The 20911-nt window shown below is 32.1% G+C and overlaps 1 protein-coding gene across 1 annotated transcript; it reads left to right on the plus strand.

The window, feature by feature from the left end:
• Nucleotides 1-11861: 11861 nt before the first annotated feature.
• Nucleotides 11862-13414, plus strand: LOC126881601 (tigger transposable element-derived protein 1-like). The gene is made up of 2 exons (XM_050645962.1): nt 11862-12089; nt 12499-13414. The coding sequence occupies exon 2, from the start codon at nt 12506-12508 to the stop codon at nt 13259-13261; it is 756 nt and encodes a 251-aa protein (XP_050501919.1). The 5' UTR covers nt 11862-12089; nt 12499-12505; the 3' UTR covers nt 13262-13414.
• Nucleotides 13415-20911: the final 7497 nt, after the last annotated feature.

Below are 20911 nucleotides of genomic sequence, written 5' to 3' on the forward strand. Positions count from 1 at the left end.
GTGTCTGCAAACACAAAGCGGTCCTAAATATTTACTGCCGCTGTATGTACCCTAAAATTTCTCGGAACGTAATGTAAAATAAAAATTGAAATTTACAGTTGTTCCATTTTGTCCCTGGATTGGAAGAATCTTATTTTTCTTTGAGTGTGAGCGGCCAAGTTGTTACCATAGATTGTTATTTTCCCGAAAATGGAAAATACGGTATTAGTTCTACTATAAAAGCTAAAGTTGCGATAGTTGTGCGGTTTCATCGAAAAAGAAAGGAATGGAACTTTTAAAAGTAAGTTTTAAACTTTGGTTTTATTATAATGAAATCGATGTTATGTAAAATTCGATCGATGTACTACAGGAAGTATATTTTGATACTCTATGGGGCGGTTGTTCGAACGCTAATCAAAAATGGAATCAACTAATCATTATCAAATATTTAATTACTGTCACCAACTGTCAATGTCAACTTTGATTGGGTTGCTGAAAACATAATTGATTACAATTATGAGATTAATTGATTAGTTAATAAATTATACTTATAATTGTTATGTTAATTATTATGTTAATTGCCCTAAGACCCGGTCGTTCAAACGCTAATCAAGAAGTTGATTATAATTAAGTCCCCTTAACAACCATCAAATAACAACACCCCTCATTGGTACTTCACTCAGTTGATTGTAATCAATTATGTTAATTTTATCATTATGATAATTAACATAATTGATTGATAAATTAATTATTAATTATTAACATAAAAATTATTATTAACAAAATTGATTAATAAATTTCATAATTGTAATCAATTATATTTTCAGCAACCCAAAGTTGACATTGACAGTTGGTGACAGTAATTAGATATTTCATAATGATCAATGGATTCCATTTTTGATTAGCGTTCGAACAACCGGCCCTATATGTATGATAAAGAGTTTAACGGGCGGTTAATATGGTCCTTTAAGAACGTAGATGCAAAATTTCGGGCCAATTCTTTTTATATGCATTTATTTTTTTTTCTTTTCGAATCATGAGAAAACTAATAAGTATTTTTGAAAAATTTAAGTGCAGAATGAAAGATTACATTATTACCGAGGGTCGAAAGTCCCTGCAAATTGCTACAATGATTATTTTAATAAGTTACAGGGATAAAACAGAATACAAAATTGAGTGTGATTTTTAATGTCAAAAATGTCATTCAAACAATGTTTTAATGTCATTCAAAAGAAACTTGTTTGTTCTAAGGGAGCCTTAGAATAATTAATCTTTCATTCTGCGTTTAATAATTGTTCAAAAATACTTATTAATTTTCTCAGGATTCGAAAACAATGAATGTATTTAAAAAGCGTTGGTCCGAAATTTTGCGCCTACGCTCTTAATTTAAGAAATATTTAATTTTTAAGCAACATAGAAATATATCATCATAAAAGCTTAACAAAACTATTTGAAAAAAATGAAATCCTACCAAATAAAGATTGCCGATATGAGCAAAACATCATATTGTCAGTATGATGGCTGATAATTGAGTGATGGCTCAATATTGTATAGTATAGGTCTACCATTCAATCAGTTTTAAAAGAGTTACAAACAAGCCAAGATGCTACTAAAAATAGCCTTAGGGGCTTTTTGTACGATAACAAGAGAAAGCTTACTATTTTAACAGTAGAAATGCCTCAGGCAAACTCCCGTCATAATCAATGTCTTTGCTTCTCTTCTCGTTTCCACACAACAGAGTTTCTAAGGAAAATATCTAAACTCCCTTTGTATGAAAGACTTAATAGATACATGACCAACTTCTTAAACCCTCTCCCTTGGATGGTCAGAAGACTCAAAACGCCTGACCATTGTTTGTATGTTCACGAAAATACGAGGCGGAAAAGAAAACTAATACAGGAAAAATATGTTACACAAAATCTATTTGCCGCTTTAAAATAATTGCTGTGGGGTTCAAAACAGTTTTACATGCAAAATATATACGACATTTTACCGAGTTTTTCAAGTCATAATACCTGATGACAACATTTTATGTACAGGAGATTAATTTAACATCGATTTTATAAAATAACAGACGAATTAATGCTAGTTCACAAGAATAAATCTAAAAATGCTATTTTGGCTTTTCAGCTGTAAAAGCTTCAACCGATGTAACAGCAGCACTTACCGATTGATGTTGATTTATATATTCATTAATAATAGTGGAACTTTGTGATTAGTTTTAATATCCAGTACAATAGACCAGAGGGCGCATCTGTAAAAATAGTACGTTTGGATGTTGAGAGGTGACTCATAATTTTTTGCAGAAAATGCTTAAAAATAACTTATATAATAATATTTTAGTTATCCTTCCACTCAAAAAGGTCCGGAATATTGTTTAAATAATCAAAATATCAAAAAATGATGGAAAAAAATATCAAATTTTTTTTCCCAGGTTTTTTGATTATAACTTTAAAAGTATTCATTTCCGAGAAAAGTTGCATAAACATAAAAGTTGCGTAATTAAATTTCCTACAACATAGGATTAGCTAAAAATTTTAAAAATTGCCCTTGTTGCAAAATAGCAATAATATCGAAAAAAACATAAAAAAAGAAGTATTCGCAATTTACGTGTTTCAACCATTTATGCTACACTTAGGACCTTTATAGTTTACTCAGAAAAACTTGATATAATAAAACAACACTGTAAATTTCATTAAGATCGGTTTAACAGATTTTGCAGAATAAATTTGGCAATCCAGCTTTTGCAAAAAAAATTCATTTTTTCAAAATGTTCCAGGACTGAAAATGAAGCAGACAGCAAGTTGAGTTTTTTGCATGTAGAATAATACTCTACCTTTCATTTCAATATTCAAAATTAAAATCACTTAACTACTACGCGCAGGACAGCGGAAATATTTGCTCTGATTTGGCATTCCAATGACCTTTGATATTTATTGATAAATTATAATTTTTAGTACACTTCGATATAAATAAATAAATTTGTTTATTGCAAAATAAAAACATATACTTTGTCCTTTAAAATTACATTTTTTTAGCAAAAACTTTCTTTGTTCATATATTTTAACTTAAAGGATAACAATTTATTATTTTTAAACATATGCAATTGTTTAAACAATATTTCACAAACAATAATTAAATTAGTTTGATTTTTGTGGAATTTAAATATTAAAATACAACAAAATATAGAGTTAGAAAATAATATATTATATAAAAATTTAAAGAAATTTTTGGTGGAAATCAACTGTGTGAATCGAACACCGCTGTCCTGCGCGTAGAACCAAAAATTAATGTTTATTTAAAAAAATCCTGACGCCGTGGTAGTTTACCGATTTAAATTTTACAAATTGCAAATGAAAGGTACAACATTCTTCTATATGTAAAAAAATGTTTAACGTTTAACTTGCTATCTGCTTTATTTGCAGTCCTGCAATATTTTGAAAAAATGATTTTTTTTTTGCTATACCTGGATTTCAAAATTTATTTTGCAAAATTTATTAAACCAGTCTTAACTATATTTACAGTATTGTTTTACTATGTCATAAAGTTTCTTTGGGTCAAATATGAAGGTTCTAAGTATAGGATAAATGGTTAAAAACCGTAAAATGCGAATAATTGTTTTTTATGGTTTTTTCGCAATTATTGCTATTTTGCAATAAGGGTAACAACTTTTAAAATTTGTAGCCAATCTTTTGCTGTAGGAAATTTAATTACGCAACTTTTATATTAGTAAAACTTTTGTCTGAAGTGAATACTTTTAAAGTTATAATCAAAAAATCGAAGAAAAAAATCGAATTTTTCCTTTATTTTTTGACATTTTGATTATTTAAACAATGTTTCGGATCTTTTTGAGTGGAAGGATAACTCAATTATTATTATATGACTTATTTCCAAGCATTTTCTGCAAAAAGTATGAGTCGCCTCTCAACGTCCATCTCAAAACAGATCCGCCCTGGACTACAAATGATTCATCATATCATAGCAAATAGGATCTGGTCCACTAATTCCCACTCGCCTCTCTTTACACAACAGTAGCAAGGTTTTTAAATAATAAACAAATATTAAAAATAAATAAAAATACCGTCCATTCAAAAAAACAGTTGATATAAAATCAATAATTGGATTTAAATCTAACTATGCCTTGTTTTTCCATCTTTTCCTCTAAAAGAAAAAAAAAAGATGAAATGCTGAAATGCAACACTAGAGACCGTGAACAGGAAGAAGAGGCAGAGCCAGACCTTAAATGCGATGGAAGGACGATATTTTAAAAGCTGCAGGAACTAACTGGAAAAGCGGAGCCAAAGACAGACATATATGGAAATATTTGGGGAAGGCCTATGTCCAAAGTTGGATAGAAATGGGCTAAAGAGGAAGAAGATGGCTTGTTTTTAAACCAGAAGGAGTAAACTAAAAGACAGATTTATACCCAAGAAAGTAATTAGAAAAGTTACCAAATACATATTTTTTGGTTATGTCGGCCTTCGACGGTAATCCATAAATAACGGGTGTCCACTTATACAGAGTGTCCCGGAAAATAGTGCGTTGCTTAAAGGTATAGGTAGAAGGCACAATGTAGAACAAAAAACTCTTATAACATTTTTTTCTAAATGCAACCGTTTGACCAAAAAATTAAAATACATGTTGGTGTGCAAATTTAAATCTGACAACTATGTGAAGTACGCAAATTTAAGTATAGACAGTTCCATATAAACAGATAGAAGACAGATAGTTTTAAAGAATCCTGTTTAGTGTCAATGCCGAAAATGTTTTCAAATCGTGAGTGTATTACCAATTATATTATCATGTTGATTATTTTTGCCAGATCACTGAATGGAGAGCCATACTATAATTATTTCTTTAAAAATATTTTGCCGGCATTTCTCGTCGTATGAATGGTGTTTCTGAAAGTGGGATACTTTGAACATCTATTCGGTATAATAATTATTTTCAAGTAAGTACAACTTAATTATTTAAGTTCCACTGTAAACTATGTCATTCAGTTAAAGCCCTCAGCATTCAACACATTTAAATCTTACTAAATACATAATCCTTGTTCAGTTAAAAGATTTGATTTTTATGTTAAAAGATGTGTAATTCGTTTAAAATTATGCAATAGGTATTTCAATACATTTCAAAAAAATAATTTTAGTAAACAAATAGTAAATACATAAATACTATTAGGTTGGATTATTTTAAATACTGTAAATCACAATCACAAACGAGTTCTTATTATGTTATTGTTCCGTAGTGCGTACGATGTTGCCGGTTTATTAAAATTTCTAAACATAAAAAAACAGGTATATGGAAAACATGTTATCTCTTTTTTTGGAAACGGTTATCTTTAGAAAAAAATGGTATAGCACTTTTTTGTTCTAAATTGTGTATTCTCTCCATACCTTAAAGGAACGCACTATTTTCCGGGACACCCTGTATTTACCCCCATTTTAACTGCCTATAACTTCTAAACGGCTCAAGATAAAAATATGAGGTTTTCGCCGAAATGTGTTATTTTAGTAAAAGTTTTTGTCTGAATGGATTGAATTTTTTATATCGCTTTCAAATACGAAAAAAAAATGGCGGATTTTTGAAAAAAACATTGTTGACTTGTTTTAATATTAAACCCAGTATATATTTTTGTAAATTGAAAGAAAGTTCATTCACTTATCCAGTGATATAAAGTTTTTCCAAATCGGTTGTCAAATTACTGAGTACTTATTTTTTTAAAATGAGAGGTGCAACGTGGATGTCACACACCTAAATAACATAACAAAGCAAATTGATATTATGTTATGTGATTCCCACATTCATTCTCTCATTTTAAAAATTAATTGCTCAATCATTTGACAACCGATTTAAAAAAAAAGTATATCGGTGGATAGGTGAATGACCTTTCTTTCAATCTACAAAAAAAATAAACTGGGTGTTCCATTAAAAAAAAGCCAACAACGCTTTTACAAAAATCCGCCGTTTTTTTTTCGTATTTGAAAGCGATATAAAAAATTAAATCCATTCAGACAAAACTTTTACTAAAATAAAACATTTCAGCGAAAACCGCATATTTTTATCTTGAGCCATTTAGAAGTTATAGGTAGTTAAAATAGGGGAAAATACAAGTGGACACCCGGTATTATATTTAAAACTAATACGTCGCTAAAGAGTTCTAAAAACAACTGTTTTTTTTTATATAAAAGCAGGCTAAAAATTTAAAGATTACAGGAGACTATTTCACTCATCTTAAAATTTTCACATAATCTGACCAATCACAAACCAAAGACAGCTTGTGTTATCGCGGAAACACCAACTGTCTTTCAATTCTGATTGGTCTATCAGCTTCGTGTTTTCAACGACGTAACCATGGATACCGATCGCAAAGCAAAGTTTGACGTTTGCCAAAAAAATTATTGTAGCTGTATACGTCAAAATGAGTCGTTTCGGTGGTACTTCAAACGAAGTTATAAACCAAAACATTGAAGAAAATATACCGAGTAACACAAGAAAATCTAAATCTTATATATGGAGACAATTTATGATGTTCTGTGTGGATCGCAACTACAAATTAGATGCAGAAAATAACAACGAAAGACTATCATTCATTCTAAAAGACTGGGCCTTCAACATGCGAAAAATTGATGGTAGTGATTACAAGGAGAGTGTTATTAAAACCATATGGAACACTACTGCAAAATTGGTACAAGAAAAATATTTCTGTGAGTATCTGGGACATATTGATCCCTTCAAAGATATAACCTTCAAGGAAGCGAGAGCGGCTCGTGATAGTAAGAGAAAATTGTTGCAAACTGTACCCGATAAAAGGAAAATGAGTTCTGTCGCTATGACTTCGGATGAATATAAAAATATGTGCTTATAATGGGACGAAGACACGCCAGAGGGACTCCAAAAGAAGTTTTTTCATATAGCTGCCGTAAAATTAGCATGGAGAGGTAACGAAGCAAGTTTTTCCATGTTACATTTTTTCAAGGAAGAGACTAACAACAAAGGCTGTTTAACACACAGAATTGCATATAACCCGATATTCTCCAAAACCCGCCAAGGTGGTGATAAAAACTGTGCAGATAATAAATGGCTTACTCAAAATTTGAAGAATCCTGAAATGTGTTCTGTGAGATTATACCGGAAACTTATATTGAAAATGGAAACTATTACCAATGATAGACTTTTTCTGACTGTGAATGGCAAGTGGAATAAATATAATAATAGTAATTGGTACAAGAATTGTCCTATTGGTATTAATACAATATCCAAATGGACAAAAATGTCTGCAGAAAAGATAGGATTAGACATTAAAAAAGTGAAAATAACGAATCACTCTAATCGTGCCACTGCAGTTAGTCAGTTACTACAATCTGGCGTTAGTGAACAACAAGCTATGAAAATTACTGGACATGGAAGTTCGAACTCGATGAAACCGTATTTACATCTTAGTGCCAAACATCATCAGAACATAGTGTATAATTTTAGGAATACTCCAAGTACATCAAGTAATAATAGCAACAATACATTGTATCCACCTAATAACGGTCACACTATTCAAAATGTTTACAATTGCACCGTTTATAATAATTATAGTCAAGAATATTGTATTTTTTTCGTGTACAAATTATTTATTGTTATAGGTAAAAAATAATTATAACAAATTATTTATAGTTATAATAAATATTTCATGATTATGACTAATTGTGAATTATTCAAAAAATGGGTAGATTTGGGTTACCTAGATCAAATGTATTATTATTAAATTCCTTCCTCTCATTCTACTGAATTTTTGACCTATCACTTTGTTCGTGAAATAGTCTAATAAAATACCACTCGTGATTTAATTTATCTTATAAGTTTGTCTTTTATTTCTAAACTCAACTGAGTTGCTTAAAGAAAACACCACTCGTCCTATCAGTTTCGTTTAGAAGTAAATCGACAGACTTATCGCGAAAATTGAATCACTAGTGGTATTACTATTGAAAACACAAATATCGCCGATATAAATTAATTAACCTATAAAATGTCAATACTGTCAAAATTTCATAACAGTTGAGTAAACTTACCTGAGGTTGGTCCAATTACAAAAAAGCATTACGACGCGGTAAATTTGTATTACTCCTCCTGGTTCAAAAACAAAGTTTACCTACACAGAGTTTTCTCACAAATGAGCACAGTGGTAAGGGAGCAAAGTATGCTAAATGTGCAGTCACTCGAGCGCTTTAGAGACCTCTTGGGTTGTGAAGAGTAGGTCCTAAAACCAAAAAAAGTTAAGTAACATTTTCCATTTGAGTGGGCGCTTGCCATTTTTTAATTTAATTTTCCATTTCCAACAATCGATTTTTCCGATTATAGCGCCATCTATGCGTAATTCGAAAAAATGTTTCGAATAAAAGTTACTTATTTTTTTGTAAGGAATCCAAATCTGCAATAAAAAATGGGGCTCCTATTTAAGATTATAAAGTAACCCCCCGCCACACCTCCGTGGGGGGTCATGTTTAGTGACATTCGATAGAGTTTTTAAAAATATTAAATAAGTGTATTTTACAGTTTTTCGATCTGATGTTCATTTCGCGAAATATCGCGGGATTCTTATTTAAAATATTAAATTAACCCCCCACCCCTCTCCGCAGGAAGTCGTGTTTGATGTCATGCGATAGATTTTTAACAAATATTGAGCACATATTTTTTAGTTTTTCGATCTGTCATTCAATTCGCGAAATATTCGCTCTTTTCATGTGAAATTTTGGGACTCACCCATTTCCTTACGCCCGGCTCAAATCGTCAGATTTTTTAAATATACCCTCTTTTGCATGTACTTAACTTACCTTATCTTAATCTGACAATTTCGAGTTTTTTTAAGGATAGATTTTTTTTTCGGGCCCCCCTTAACGAACTCCCCTGTGTTAAGAGGGACTATATGGTAGAGGTACATCCGCAGGGTACCAGGTTTCTTTACATATGATAATCTGACGCGCTCGAGTAACTGCAAAAATCCCCGCTTGGGCTCCCCTACCACAAGCTTTTAATAAGATTTTATTTTTTAATAACACCTTCATTAAAATAAAATGATAATTCAAATAATATATAGGTATTATAGATACTAGATCTATTCAAATAGTCTCAGTTAAAATGAGGTCGCTTCCACTTAGTTGTTTCGTCTAAAATAAGGTCGGCTCTTTAAATCGTGTTTGTCGGATAGGTGCCAAATAGTAATTATTAATTATGATTGCTAAAATAATACTTACCTCGTCTTATTCTGAAGCTGCATAAGGTTCTATTTATTTTAAATTTGCCTTTTGGATAATAAATAAGAAGAGACAGACTGAGAAATACAGATATTAGAAAGCAATGAAAAAATTCAAGATATTGTGATTTGGGGAAGGCAGCGCAAGAGGATGTAATACAACAATGTAAGACGAATGGATGAGAATAGACTCCCAAAAATTGCCCTAGAAAACAACCCGCCCGGTTCAAGACCCCCGGAAGACCACCTAAAAGATGGAGGGATAGTTGGCAATCTACCTCCCAGAAAATTAACCAGAGGCAGCTTCAGAATTAACACGTTCAGTGCTGATGACGCACCGATGCGTTAAGGTATTTCTTGTAGAGGGGCGGATGAAGCACCGGTGCGTCATATACCTTATCGAATATAATGTTTAATTGTATGCTAGTACTTGTAGTGTGAGTATCGTAGGAGTGATAGCACTTGTGGTAAGATATGTACGTCTCAAAAAATAATCTAGGATTTAAAATTATGTTTTTGTTTATATAATATGCAGTTATGAAAGCTCGTTTTAAATTTTTCCCTTCTACGTTCATAAATTTTATTTAATCCTCTTATGGCTGGTTTCACAAACGACGAATTGTAGTTTATTCTTAGCTTGGGGGTGCTGTACATACTGAAAAAGTTGTTATTCGCCTAATGAGAAATTACCCAAATACAGGGCATGCCGTGTTCATGGATAATTTCTACAATAGTTTGTTTTAGCAAAGCGACTAATAAAAACACTAACTTACTGCACTGGTACCCTAAGGAGAGGAAGAAAGGAAAATCTCAAAGATATCGAATCTGCAACATTGGACAATGGTAATACAACAGCTGCCTGCAAGGATGGTGTAATGATTGGTAAATTGAGGGATAAGAGGAATGTCTTGTATATATCGACAGTGATTGAAAACAACATTATTGACGTAGAAAACAGAAAAGGAGTAAAAAGAAAATACCTTTACCTATAGAAGAGTACAATCGACATAAATATGAGCGGTATAGGCCATATGGTAGCATATTACCCGAGTATCCGAGAAACACTTAGATGGTATAATTTTTTTTAAAAAATGTACCCAAAACGACTTGCCTATTAGGAGTATCGTATGTCAGTTCTCTAAAAACTTCTTCCTGAAAGGTGTACTGCTATACCTAATATTGTAAAAATAAGCCACACAGCATCTGCTAGAAAAAAATTAAAATAAGGAATTCAGTTGGAAGAATTATGCGAAAACGATGCAAAATTTGTTGGAGCAAAAAAAATAAGGAAAGACTCTGCTTACCATTGTGTTCAATGTGCTCAGGTTTGTGTATTGGAAAATGTTTAGAAGAATACCACAAGAATTAATGTTTTTGCACAAACTAATTTTTCAACGAAAACTTTTCGTTTATAAATTTGCAAAAGTGTGTGTGTTATTGCGTTGCCGCTCCTGCAATACTTAGAGCAGACGTATCGATGGATTCTTATGTAGTTTTGTCTTCTGAATCCAAATCTGAAAACGGCATTTCGATATCTCTAACCGTCTTCGAGATAATCGACCTCAAACTCTAAAATGTGACGTCACAATCCGGTTATTTCCTACCACGCACTAAACGTCAGCCGAAATCTTTGATTAGGAAGTAGGCTACTTTTTTGATCTGAATTTGTTAAGCAAAGCAAATGTTATTATTGACATTTGAGTCTGACACTTCGTGAATGTCAAATTAAATTTTAAATTATTTAGCTATTAATAAAATATAAATGACATTTTATAGTGAATTTAAATAATATGTGTAATAAATGTATAAAAATACAATTTGAGTATATTTTGAAAGCTATCTATTATACATATTATACTATATTAATAATGCATCAATAGAAACGATTATATTTAAATTTGGTATTATACTCATAGATATAACAGAATAGATTAGGCCAGTTCGAAAAATAGCGTAACGCGGAACAGTTCGGGTCGGTGGTCTATCTATCTCTCTCTACCGGCGCTTAGCTTTCTCTCTCTAGCATATGATGGCCGCCGCCTTTGTGTCACTGTCGTTCCGTTATTCCCACCTCTTGGTAGATACGCTCACACTCGCACGACAGACAAAGATAGCTAGACCACCGTACTTGATATCGGCGTTACACCCCGATGCATTGAGTGGCATATGACTAGCCTGATCTATTTTCTTTACATATCTCTGATTATACTCCACTCGACCAGCGCACGACCACACAACTCAAAATACAAGTACTTAAATACGGTTGCGTGAAGCGTGGCGCAAATCAGTGGAATTTACGAGACTCGCTCGGTCTGTAGATCCAAGTAAAGTTCATGAGTAAAAAGTATCTTTATCATGTATCTATTATTTATTTTACAATATTGGAAAATTGTTATTTAAAATGTGGTTTGGAATAAAAAAGTATGTTCTGATATATGAAATTACATCCTTCTAATGGAAAAAAATATTTGACGAATTTTCTCAAATTATGGATACCAACATCATTTTCATTTATAACTCTTGTATTTTTAATTTGACGAAGAAAAGTTATTCTTCATAAAAATCTCTTCTTGGTCTAAGATTTATGATGCAACCATCATGAACCAAATTTTATTAACTTTATAAGGTAAGTGTACCTAATTTGGGCACTGCACCTATAATGGGCACCCCGTGAATATATTGATAAAATAACGTTACTGTGCTTTTAGTCACAAAAAAAAGTAGTGCGGGAAGTAACCTTGAATCTTGGCTTGCCATTCATCTAAATACCGCCCTCAGTTTGACTGTGAATTTTGCCGTGTGTGGTTTGTTGTAAGCGGTTGTGAATTTACGCGCCAAAATAACCTCAAATTATTCGATTTACTAAGAGGTAAGTTTTTTTAATACTTATTTTTCATCAAACTTTATTTAGTTTTGCATTGCGGTATTGGCTTTGTTTGTATACTTAATGTATAAAATTATTAAACACGTCTCCAAGAATATAAAAAACATTATCTTATTGCTTTTGAACATGGGTGCCCAAATTAGGAACACAAATTTTATCAATGTACCAATAATGGGCAGTGTGCCCAACTTGAGAAATGTGGTATAAGGTGGGATTGTGCTTGTATGTAAAAGTCCACTGGATATAAAATACATAGATACGGTCGTCAGTATCACATAAAAACTGGTTCCAATAATGGGCACCCATGCCCAATATAGGGACATTGCCAGTGCTCATCATAGGAACTCCAAATCATATTTTTATTTGTCTTGCAACTTGTCTTATTTTGTTTCAGGATCACTATGTCGTACAAGAAGTACTCTGAAGATGTAATCAAATTAGCCATACAAGAAGTAAGGGAAGGAAATTCGATAAAATCAACGGCCAAGAAACATAATATATCACGTCCCACACTTCAACGGAGGTTAAGGACAGATGTTTTTGTGGCAACACGCATGGGTCCCCCCACTGTTTTTTCTCTCGATCAGGAGCTAGTTTTTGTTCGCTGGATCAAGGAGATGGCTAACAAAGGTTTCCCAGTGACAAAAGACACATTTATGTTTAGCGTTGCTAAAACTGCAAAAGAATTAAATATCACTTTTGGAGATGGAAGCAGTGACCCTGGAAGGAAGTGGTATGAAGGGTTTATGAAGCGCCACCCTGACGTTTCCACTCGTACCAGTCAAAACTTAACAGTTCAGAGACGAGCAGCAACTCAGGCAGAAATAGAAAAATGGTTTCAGGAGGTTCAACAATATGTAAGTGACAATAATTTGAGAGAAGCATTGGAAGATCCAAAAAGAGTTTTCAATTGTGACGAAACTGCATTTTATCTCAATCCGAAGCCTGGAAAGGTTCTGGCCGCAAAGGGCTCTAAATCTGTATACACGGCATCCGGTGGCGATGAAAAATTAAATTTAACTGTGCTCCTTACAGCCAACGCAGCTGGAGAACTTGCTCCACCGATGATTGTGTATAGGTATGTAAGATTACCGCAATTAATCGTTTCAGCCATGCCCCCGAATGGCCCATTGGTAGGTCAGAAAATGGATGGATGACCCATGAGACATTCTATGAATACATAGTAAATTTTTTTCATCCTTGGCTGACAAATAACAACATCGCACGGCCCGTTTTACTTTTTATGGATGGTCACAAGTCCCACATCTCGATGCCATTGGCTACCTTTTGTGCAGCCAACGAAATTGAACTTATATCACTTTTATCAAATGCGACCCATGTACTACAACCTATGGACGTTGCTGTTTTCCATTCAATTAAGTTGGAGACTTTTGGAGACAGGAAGTTGCTGGTTGGCGCATGGCAAATGAAGGTCGGCAAGTAGAAAAGCATAATTTTCCGATTATTTTAAATAACATATTACAAAAACTTGCACCCACAATCATTCAAAATGGTTTTAAGACATGCGGTTTAGTACCTTGGGATCTAACGGTAGTTAAAATACCAGAAGTGTCAAAACATAAGGCCCAGCATCCATTTCAACAGTTGCAGTCTGTTGGTGTCCCTCATGATACTTTCCTTAAAACACTTGAGAAAAAAATAGGACTAGCTAAAATGCAAGAATTTGAAAAAAATGTAGGAGACTGGCGAGGTGATATAAGGGATTTTTCTTTATACCACTTGTGGCTTAATGAAAAACAATCTAACATTCAGAAATCTAGAGAATGTATGATGGTTCAAAATCCAGAACAGCAGGAGGAACTAAGGGGTCTTAGTGTTTCCCCAACTCAAGATGATCAGTTAGCGGGCCCTTCTACAGCACCAGATTATGCACCAGATGCTTTGATTGATGCTGGTATGACTCCGTCAACTCCTCCACCCATTGGTCATTCATCTGGATCCAAAGTAGACCCAATGGTACCTTCTCCATTTAAAAGAACTCTGTTTTGGCCTGGTGAGACTTCAGAAGATAAAAAAAAAAACGAGCAAAAAAAGAAAAGCTGCCAGCGGTAGTTACTTCTCCTCAAATGCTTGCCTATTTTGCAAAAAAGGATGAAGCTAAAAAAAGGTTAGAGGACGAGAAGCAAAGAAGAAAATTAATACGTGAAACCAAAAAGAAAGAAGCAGAAGAAAAGCGCAAATTAAAACAAAAGGTTGTAGTACATTCATCTCCATCTAGTTCTTCTTCTGAATCAATCATTTATGAAGAGTCGGGGATGTCTTCTTTTGATTCAGAAAGTAGTGAGGACGAAAATACTGAATTAGTCAGCCAGAGTACAATTAAGGAAGGAGACTTTATAATTGGCCAGTTTTTAATGGGTAAGAGGGGAACAACTGTATACCAGTACTTATGCATAGTACAACAAAAAGGGCCTGAACCAGGAGAGTTTGTTGTCCAAGGCTTAAGGTCTGTGGACGAAACAAAAAAACTTTTTAAGGTTGTGGACAAAGACATTTCCTCGATTAATATTAATCAAATTATTAGAGTAATCTCTGCTCCTGCTATTATTCATAAAGATAGTCATTTAATTTATAGTTTTAAGAAAAAAATAAGTGTATTGGAAAAATAACAAAATATTTAAATACCTTAAAATAAGTTTTGTTTTTATTATGTATTGTTTTTATTGTTATTTAACAATATTAAGTATGTAATTACTTAAATACTTACGAAGAAGTTAAAAATAAATCATTGTTCGATTATTAGGTTATTCATATTTGTGTTTTAATACTTTATTTTCCTTGGTATTGATAAAATATAAAATCATTTCCACCTTAAATTACATTTTATAGGTGCCCAATATAGGGGTGCCCAACATAGGGTGGTGTGAAAAATTGTGTGCCCATTACTGGGGCAATGAGGGCACCATATATACTTTTTTTTCTAAAATATATCAGACAATATTTTACCACCATAGTCACATAATACTTTAAAGTAAACATAATATAATAAATAAATAAAACAATCGAGACCTCAATATTACCTAGAGGCGAGAAAAACAAGTTTGTTTGCTTAAGGTGCCCATTATTGGTACACTTACCTTACGAGGTATGTAAAAAATATGAATTTCGAGTAAAGTATCTTTATAGTTCACTACATTTAAATTAGAATGATATATTTTCAATTTTCTATATTATGAATTTAAACACGTATATAAACAAAGTTTTCGTTATGATAATGCTCGCATTTTCAGCTTGTTATTTATATATTTTATAATTATGTTTTAAGTTTTTTTTTCTATGTTCATCAATTTTGTTGAAACAAATTTTATTTAGTCCTCTTAGTTTTTTTATATTACGAACAACTGTATATGGAACATTAAAAAAAAAGACACGATTCATGTCTACACAAAAAGGAGAAGAAGTATATGCAATAATAAATTATTATTGTCTATGACGTAACAGTGCGTCATGCGCATACTAGATCAATATTCTGTCTGTCGTGGTGATGACGCACCGGTTCGTCACACAAAAATTACTTAATTGTTTGTTTAGTTTTAACATTTAACTCTTATAATAAGACACATTAATAACAATGCAGAACAAAAACTTCAAAAATATGTATCAGGCCGGCAGGAAAGTTACTAGTATTATAACAGCACTGAACGTGTTAAACACATCTAAAGATCTCCAAGAACTAAAAGAAGAAGAAGGATAATAAATAAATATTTATAAACGTTAGCTTCACGTTTGTTTCAAGGTTTTTATAATTGGCAAGTGTAACTAAAACGTCAATTTTAATGGATATTTTTATAAAGACAACAAATGTAGCGAACATATACTGAAACTTATTAGATTAGTACTTACCTACTATTCCTGTTTTACGTAGAAATGTTGATAGCACAAGTATCCTGCAAATAAAAAGGTATTTTAGCTAAAAATGAACTTTCGGTGTTTCAATTAAAATTTTTAGATATATACCAAATACGATATAATATGTATAAAAATGCAAACAACAAATGTTATGGACGTAATTTGGATTTCGCAATGCATTAGGCATCCTAGAGACTCTATTTGCTGTGCAACTGCAACTACAGAGATGCAGTAACAGGGATGCCAACTATGACGTATATTATTGTTCTGTTGATAACAAAGATGCATTGATCGATTAAAAAAAGGTTAAGCTAGATGATAAAGACTGTTAGCAATAAAGCGGATCGGAAGACAGAGACAATCTCAATGAATAAAATAAAATAAGTATGCATTCTGTGTCCGGTATTATTAAACATGTACTCTGAACATATTATCGACCAAGTGCTGGGGAACTACAGGAAGGTATATTAGTTAACAGACTGCGTCTCAACAACATTAGATATTATGCAGACAACACATTAGTTATTCAGATAACTTAAATTGTTTACAAACAGTATAGTTTTGCTGTTCTCAGAAGCCATGATTTACCACTTGGTCCCAAAACAACCTCTATTATCATATGCGATGTACATGAATATTTTCTGAAGCTTCATTAGTAACGCTCGAGTCCTTCTTGATCAGATGTCATCGACCAGTCTTAAGAATTTCATGGCTAGATCGTGTGGCTAAGATTGCGGTCCTTACTAGAATGGTCAAGGAATACAAAATTACTAACACAATCAACGGGGACCTATTATTAGAGTAGCCATGTTATGAAAAAAGAACACAGATATGGCTTGTTGTAACAACTCATTTTTCAGTGAAGAGTAATTTGAAACGCGAGGACCAGGGAGCAGAAATATATCTTCTTTATATCCTGAAAAAGCTGTTCAATACGTCTACAAATAAACAATTCCGAATAGACAAGTAAAGTTGTGTTAGTCATGCTGATTGTCCTAGATTTTAACAATATTTCAGATAGTTTCAAATATCTTAAAATTATTCCACTGTAATATACAGGGTGGGGCATTAGTGTGACAAAGTCCAATTACTCATTTGTCGTAAGAGATACGAAAAAAAGTTATTGAGGTAAAAGTTGGGGCGCACATAGTACCATAATTTATAAATATTTTTAAATATACAGGGTCGTCCGTATTGACAGGGTGATACAAACTTATGTTTTTTTTAATGGAACACCCTGTATATTTTTACATTTTTGGATTCTCCTCGATGTTTCCTTTCTTAAAATATATGGTTTTGTAATATTATACGAGGTACTTTAAAAGTTAATTACGTTTTTTTGTTAATTTCCTAGCAAAATCTACACCCTGTAGAATTTTAGTGATTTGAGATCAAATTGTTATTTTATGTTCAAACGATTTTTAATATAGTCTACTATTGTTAAACATTAACAGTATAGCGAAATGTTTAATTTTAGTATACAGGGTGGGTCGAAACTCGGAATGAATATTTTCTGAGTTTTCTTAAATGGAACACCCTATATTTAAGTATTGTAATGAAATGATATTTTATGATACTTTTTTATTTCTTAAGCATTCCCTATACCTAAGTGCTTTAATTTGTAAGTTATTCGTGATTCTTTAAGCCAAACATTAATTGTAAGAAAAATTACGTGAAATTTTATTAGGTGGCTGTGAAAATATTTAATCAAAAATAATTTTTGGAAAACAAAATACATCATAATCTAGTCTGATCCTTAATTTAGTACTATTGGATGAAATATCCAAATAAATTTGTAGTTACGGTTGTTGGTGCGCAAAATATTAATAAAAACATACAATATTCTACCTAGTCGGCTATGACACTAAATTTCCTTAAAAATTTGACATTATACTATTTTTATAGATCCAGTTGCTTTGTTACCATTACTAATATGTATTTTTCTTATGAAAAACTGATTAATAAGATTTTGGTGCTAGTGGAATATAACAAAAATGTGCTACTAGCAATAAGAATTTTTCATCAGAAATTCCCTGATAGACGACAACTAAGAAGAGAAACGTTTAAAAATATACTAGAACGGTTTCAACGGACTGATCATTTAGATTATGATAAATCTGCTCGAATAAAAACTATTGTAAGTGAAGAAAACAGCAATTAAATGTAATCCTTAGTGTCACTAAGGATCTGCATATTAGTACAATCGTTCTTACAATCTAAGTATCTAGTCTGTTGAAACCGTTTTAGTATACTTTCAAAAGTTTCTCTTTTTGATTGTCGTCTATCAGGGAATTGTTGATGATAAATTTTTATTGCAAGTAGCTCATTTTTGTTATACTCTCCTAGCACAAAGCCATTTTAATCCGTTCCTCATTAGAAAAATTAATATTAGTAATGGTATCAAACCAACTGGAACTATATAAATAGCATAATGTCAAATGTTTAAGCAAATTTTGTGTCATAGCCAACTAGGCAGAATTTTGTATGTTTGATTCATATTTTAAGCACCAACAACCTTAACTACGAATCTATTTAGATATCTCATCCAATATTAATAAATTAAGGATCAGGCTAGATTATTATGTATTTTTTTTTCGAAAAATTACTTTTGATTGGATATTTTCACGGCTACCTAATGAAATTTTACGTAATTTTTGTTGCAATTAATGTTTGCTTAAAGAATGACGAATAACTTACAAATTAAAGCACTTAGGTATAGGGAATGCTTAAGAAATAAAAAAGTACCATAAAATGTAATTTCATTACAATACTAAAATACAGGGTGTTCCATTTAAGAAAACTCAGAAAATACTCATTCCGAGTTTCGACCCACCCTGTATACTAAAATTAAACATTTCGCTATACTATTAATGATTAACAGTAGTAGACTATACTAAAAATCGTTTGAATGTAAATAGAAAATTTGATGTCAAATCACTACAATTCTACAGGGTGTAGATTTTGCTACGAAATTAACAAAAAAACTTAATTAACTTTTAAACTACCTCGTATAATATTACAAAACCATATATTTTAAGAAAGGAAACATCGAGGAGAATCCAAAAATGTAAAAATATACAGGGTGTTCCATTTAAAAAAACATAAGTTTGTGTCACCCTGTCAATACGGATACCCCTGTATATTTGAAAATATTTTTAAAATATGATACTATCTGTGCCCCAACTTTTACCTAAATAACTTTTTTTCGTATCTCTTACGACAAACGAGTAATTGGACTTTGTCACAGTAATGCCCCACCCTGTATATAAATATATTAATAAACAATCAAGCATGCCGAATGTTTAAGTAGTCTTGTAAACAAAACTTACACATGTAGGTATTAGTGCAAGATTGCATTTCTGTATATTATTATTGAAATAATAATCTTGACATACATATACGAAAGTATTACAAACATAGGTAATCAATAAGTATTCATACACAGAAATATTTAGGGCAGTCTAGCAGTCTAATATTGGGGTTACTTTAGAGAGTGCCACCTCGAAGAGAGGACGTTTCATTCCATCGTCAACTGGGTACTATTAACGAGTATTAAATGTACCTATAATAATAAAGTATTAATGGGAAATATAGTGTCCTCCAGTTAATCACTTCATCGTTAGGGTAGCAAAAACGCGTTACCACCATATCCGCTAAAATCCGGAATGGATAGGCACCTTAACCCTGCTGTCCCGTTCAAGTCAACTACACAAATGTACTGTTCGGGTCAATATGACCCAACTATGGTTAACGCTCCTTAATCGAAATAAAATAAATTAATGGTGTTAAATAAAACTTTATTAAAAACAAATTATGGTTAGTTAAACAAAAAATATGTTGTTAATGTAAATTAAACCTTATTAGCAAAAAAAGGTATTTTTTTCTTTCAAAAAAGCATAGTAACAAATAGCTACAAAAATTTAATTCAGTTTACAACCGGGACAGTAATAAAAAGAATGGATTTTACAAATATGTTTATGATATATACAACATAATAATTAGTCTTGTCGTCGTTTTTAGGGCAAGTTTACAGCGTGCTCGTTAAGCAGGCGGAGTTAGATTGCCCATAGATGGTTCACTATCATTCCCATCTTGTCTACTTGTTTCTGCTCGTGTCCTTTTTACCAGCTCGTGAGAGCCTTTAGTTATTGGTATATTTTTTCTGGAAATGATGACTGGTTTCATTAGTTTTTTCCGAATTCCTCAAGAAAAATTTGCCGTCTTGCCAGTTTATTGGTGTTCCATTAGATATAATTTATTGATGTCCATAACACGAATGCGTCGCAGGCAGAAATGTCCAGCAGATTATAAAAAACAATAATTGGTCAGCGATTTACCTCTTCTCACATGTATACGTGCCAACAAGCTAATCTAGAGTATCCACTGCTCCCTTATTGGAATTGTAATCTAAAATAATTTGGGGCTTTTTTATTTGATGAAAGTGATGCATGATGCATCGATTCATAATGCAAAATACTCATAAAAACAACATTTTTATTATTTTAGCAATATTGTCAACAACAGTGGTATCTTGCGTGAAGCAAATAAGACGAGCTATGAACTTCTTTCTTCGCGATTTTTGCTGAAAGCTCCGGTTTATTTTACTTATAATCCCCGGAATTGTATCTACTTTGTGTTAGAAGAAATTTTACGATGTAAAAAAGTTATTACACGTAATATTGTGGCCTTCCAAATGACTACTCAAGTCACACATCACACGAATTCCTGTATAGATCTGCAATTTTAGAGCATAAGAAGTTTTACTATTCATAATTACATAAAATCCAAACTTTTGTGCCATATTTCGCTGTCTTGCTTGGAATGTACCATTTGAAGGGAGAGCGGTCTCTAAAGGCAACTAGTTACTTATCAACGGTAACATTTTCATCAGGGTTAAAAAATTTTGGTACATTTTCTACCTATGTTTCATAAATTTC

The sequence above is a fragment of the Diabrotica virgifera genome, chromosome 3, assembly GCF_917563875.1.
Source record: "Diabrotica virgifera virgifera chromosome 3, PGI_DIABVI_V3a".
NCBI classification, from domain to species: domain Eukaryota; kingdom Metazoa; phylum Arthropoda; class Insecta; order Coleoptera; family Chrysomelidae; genus Diabrotica; species Diabrotica virgifera.

Bases quoted from the DNA above. Each gene is read 5' to 3' on its own strand.
- LOC126881601 (XM_050645962.1), top strand. From the start codon at position 12,506: ATGTCGTACAAGAAGTACTCTGAAGATGTAATCAAATTAGCCATACAA.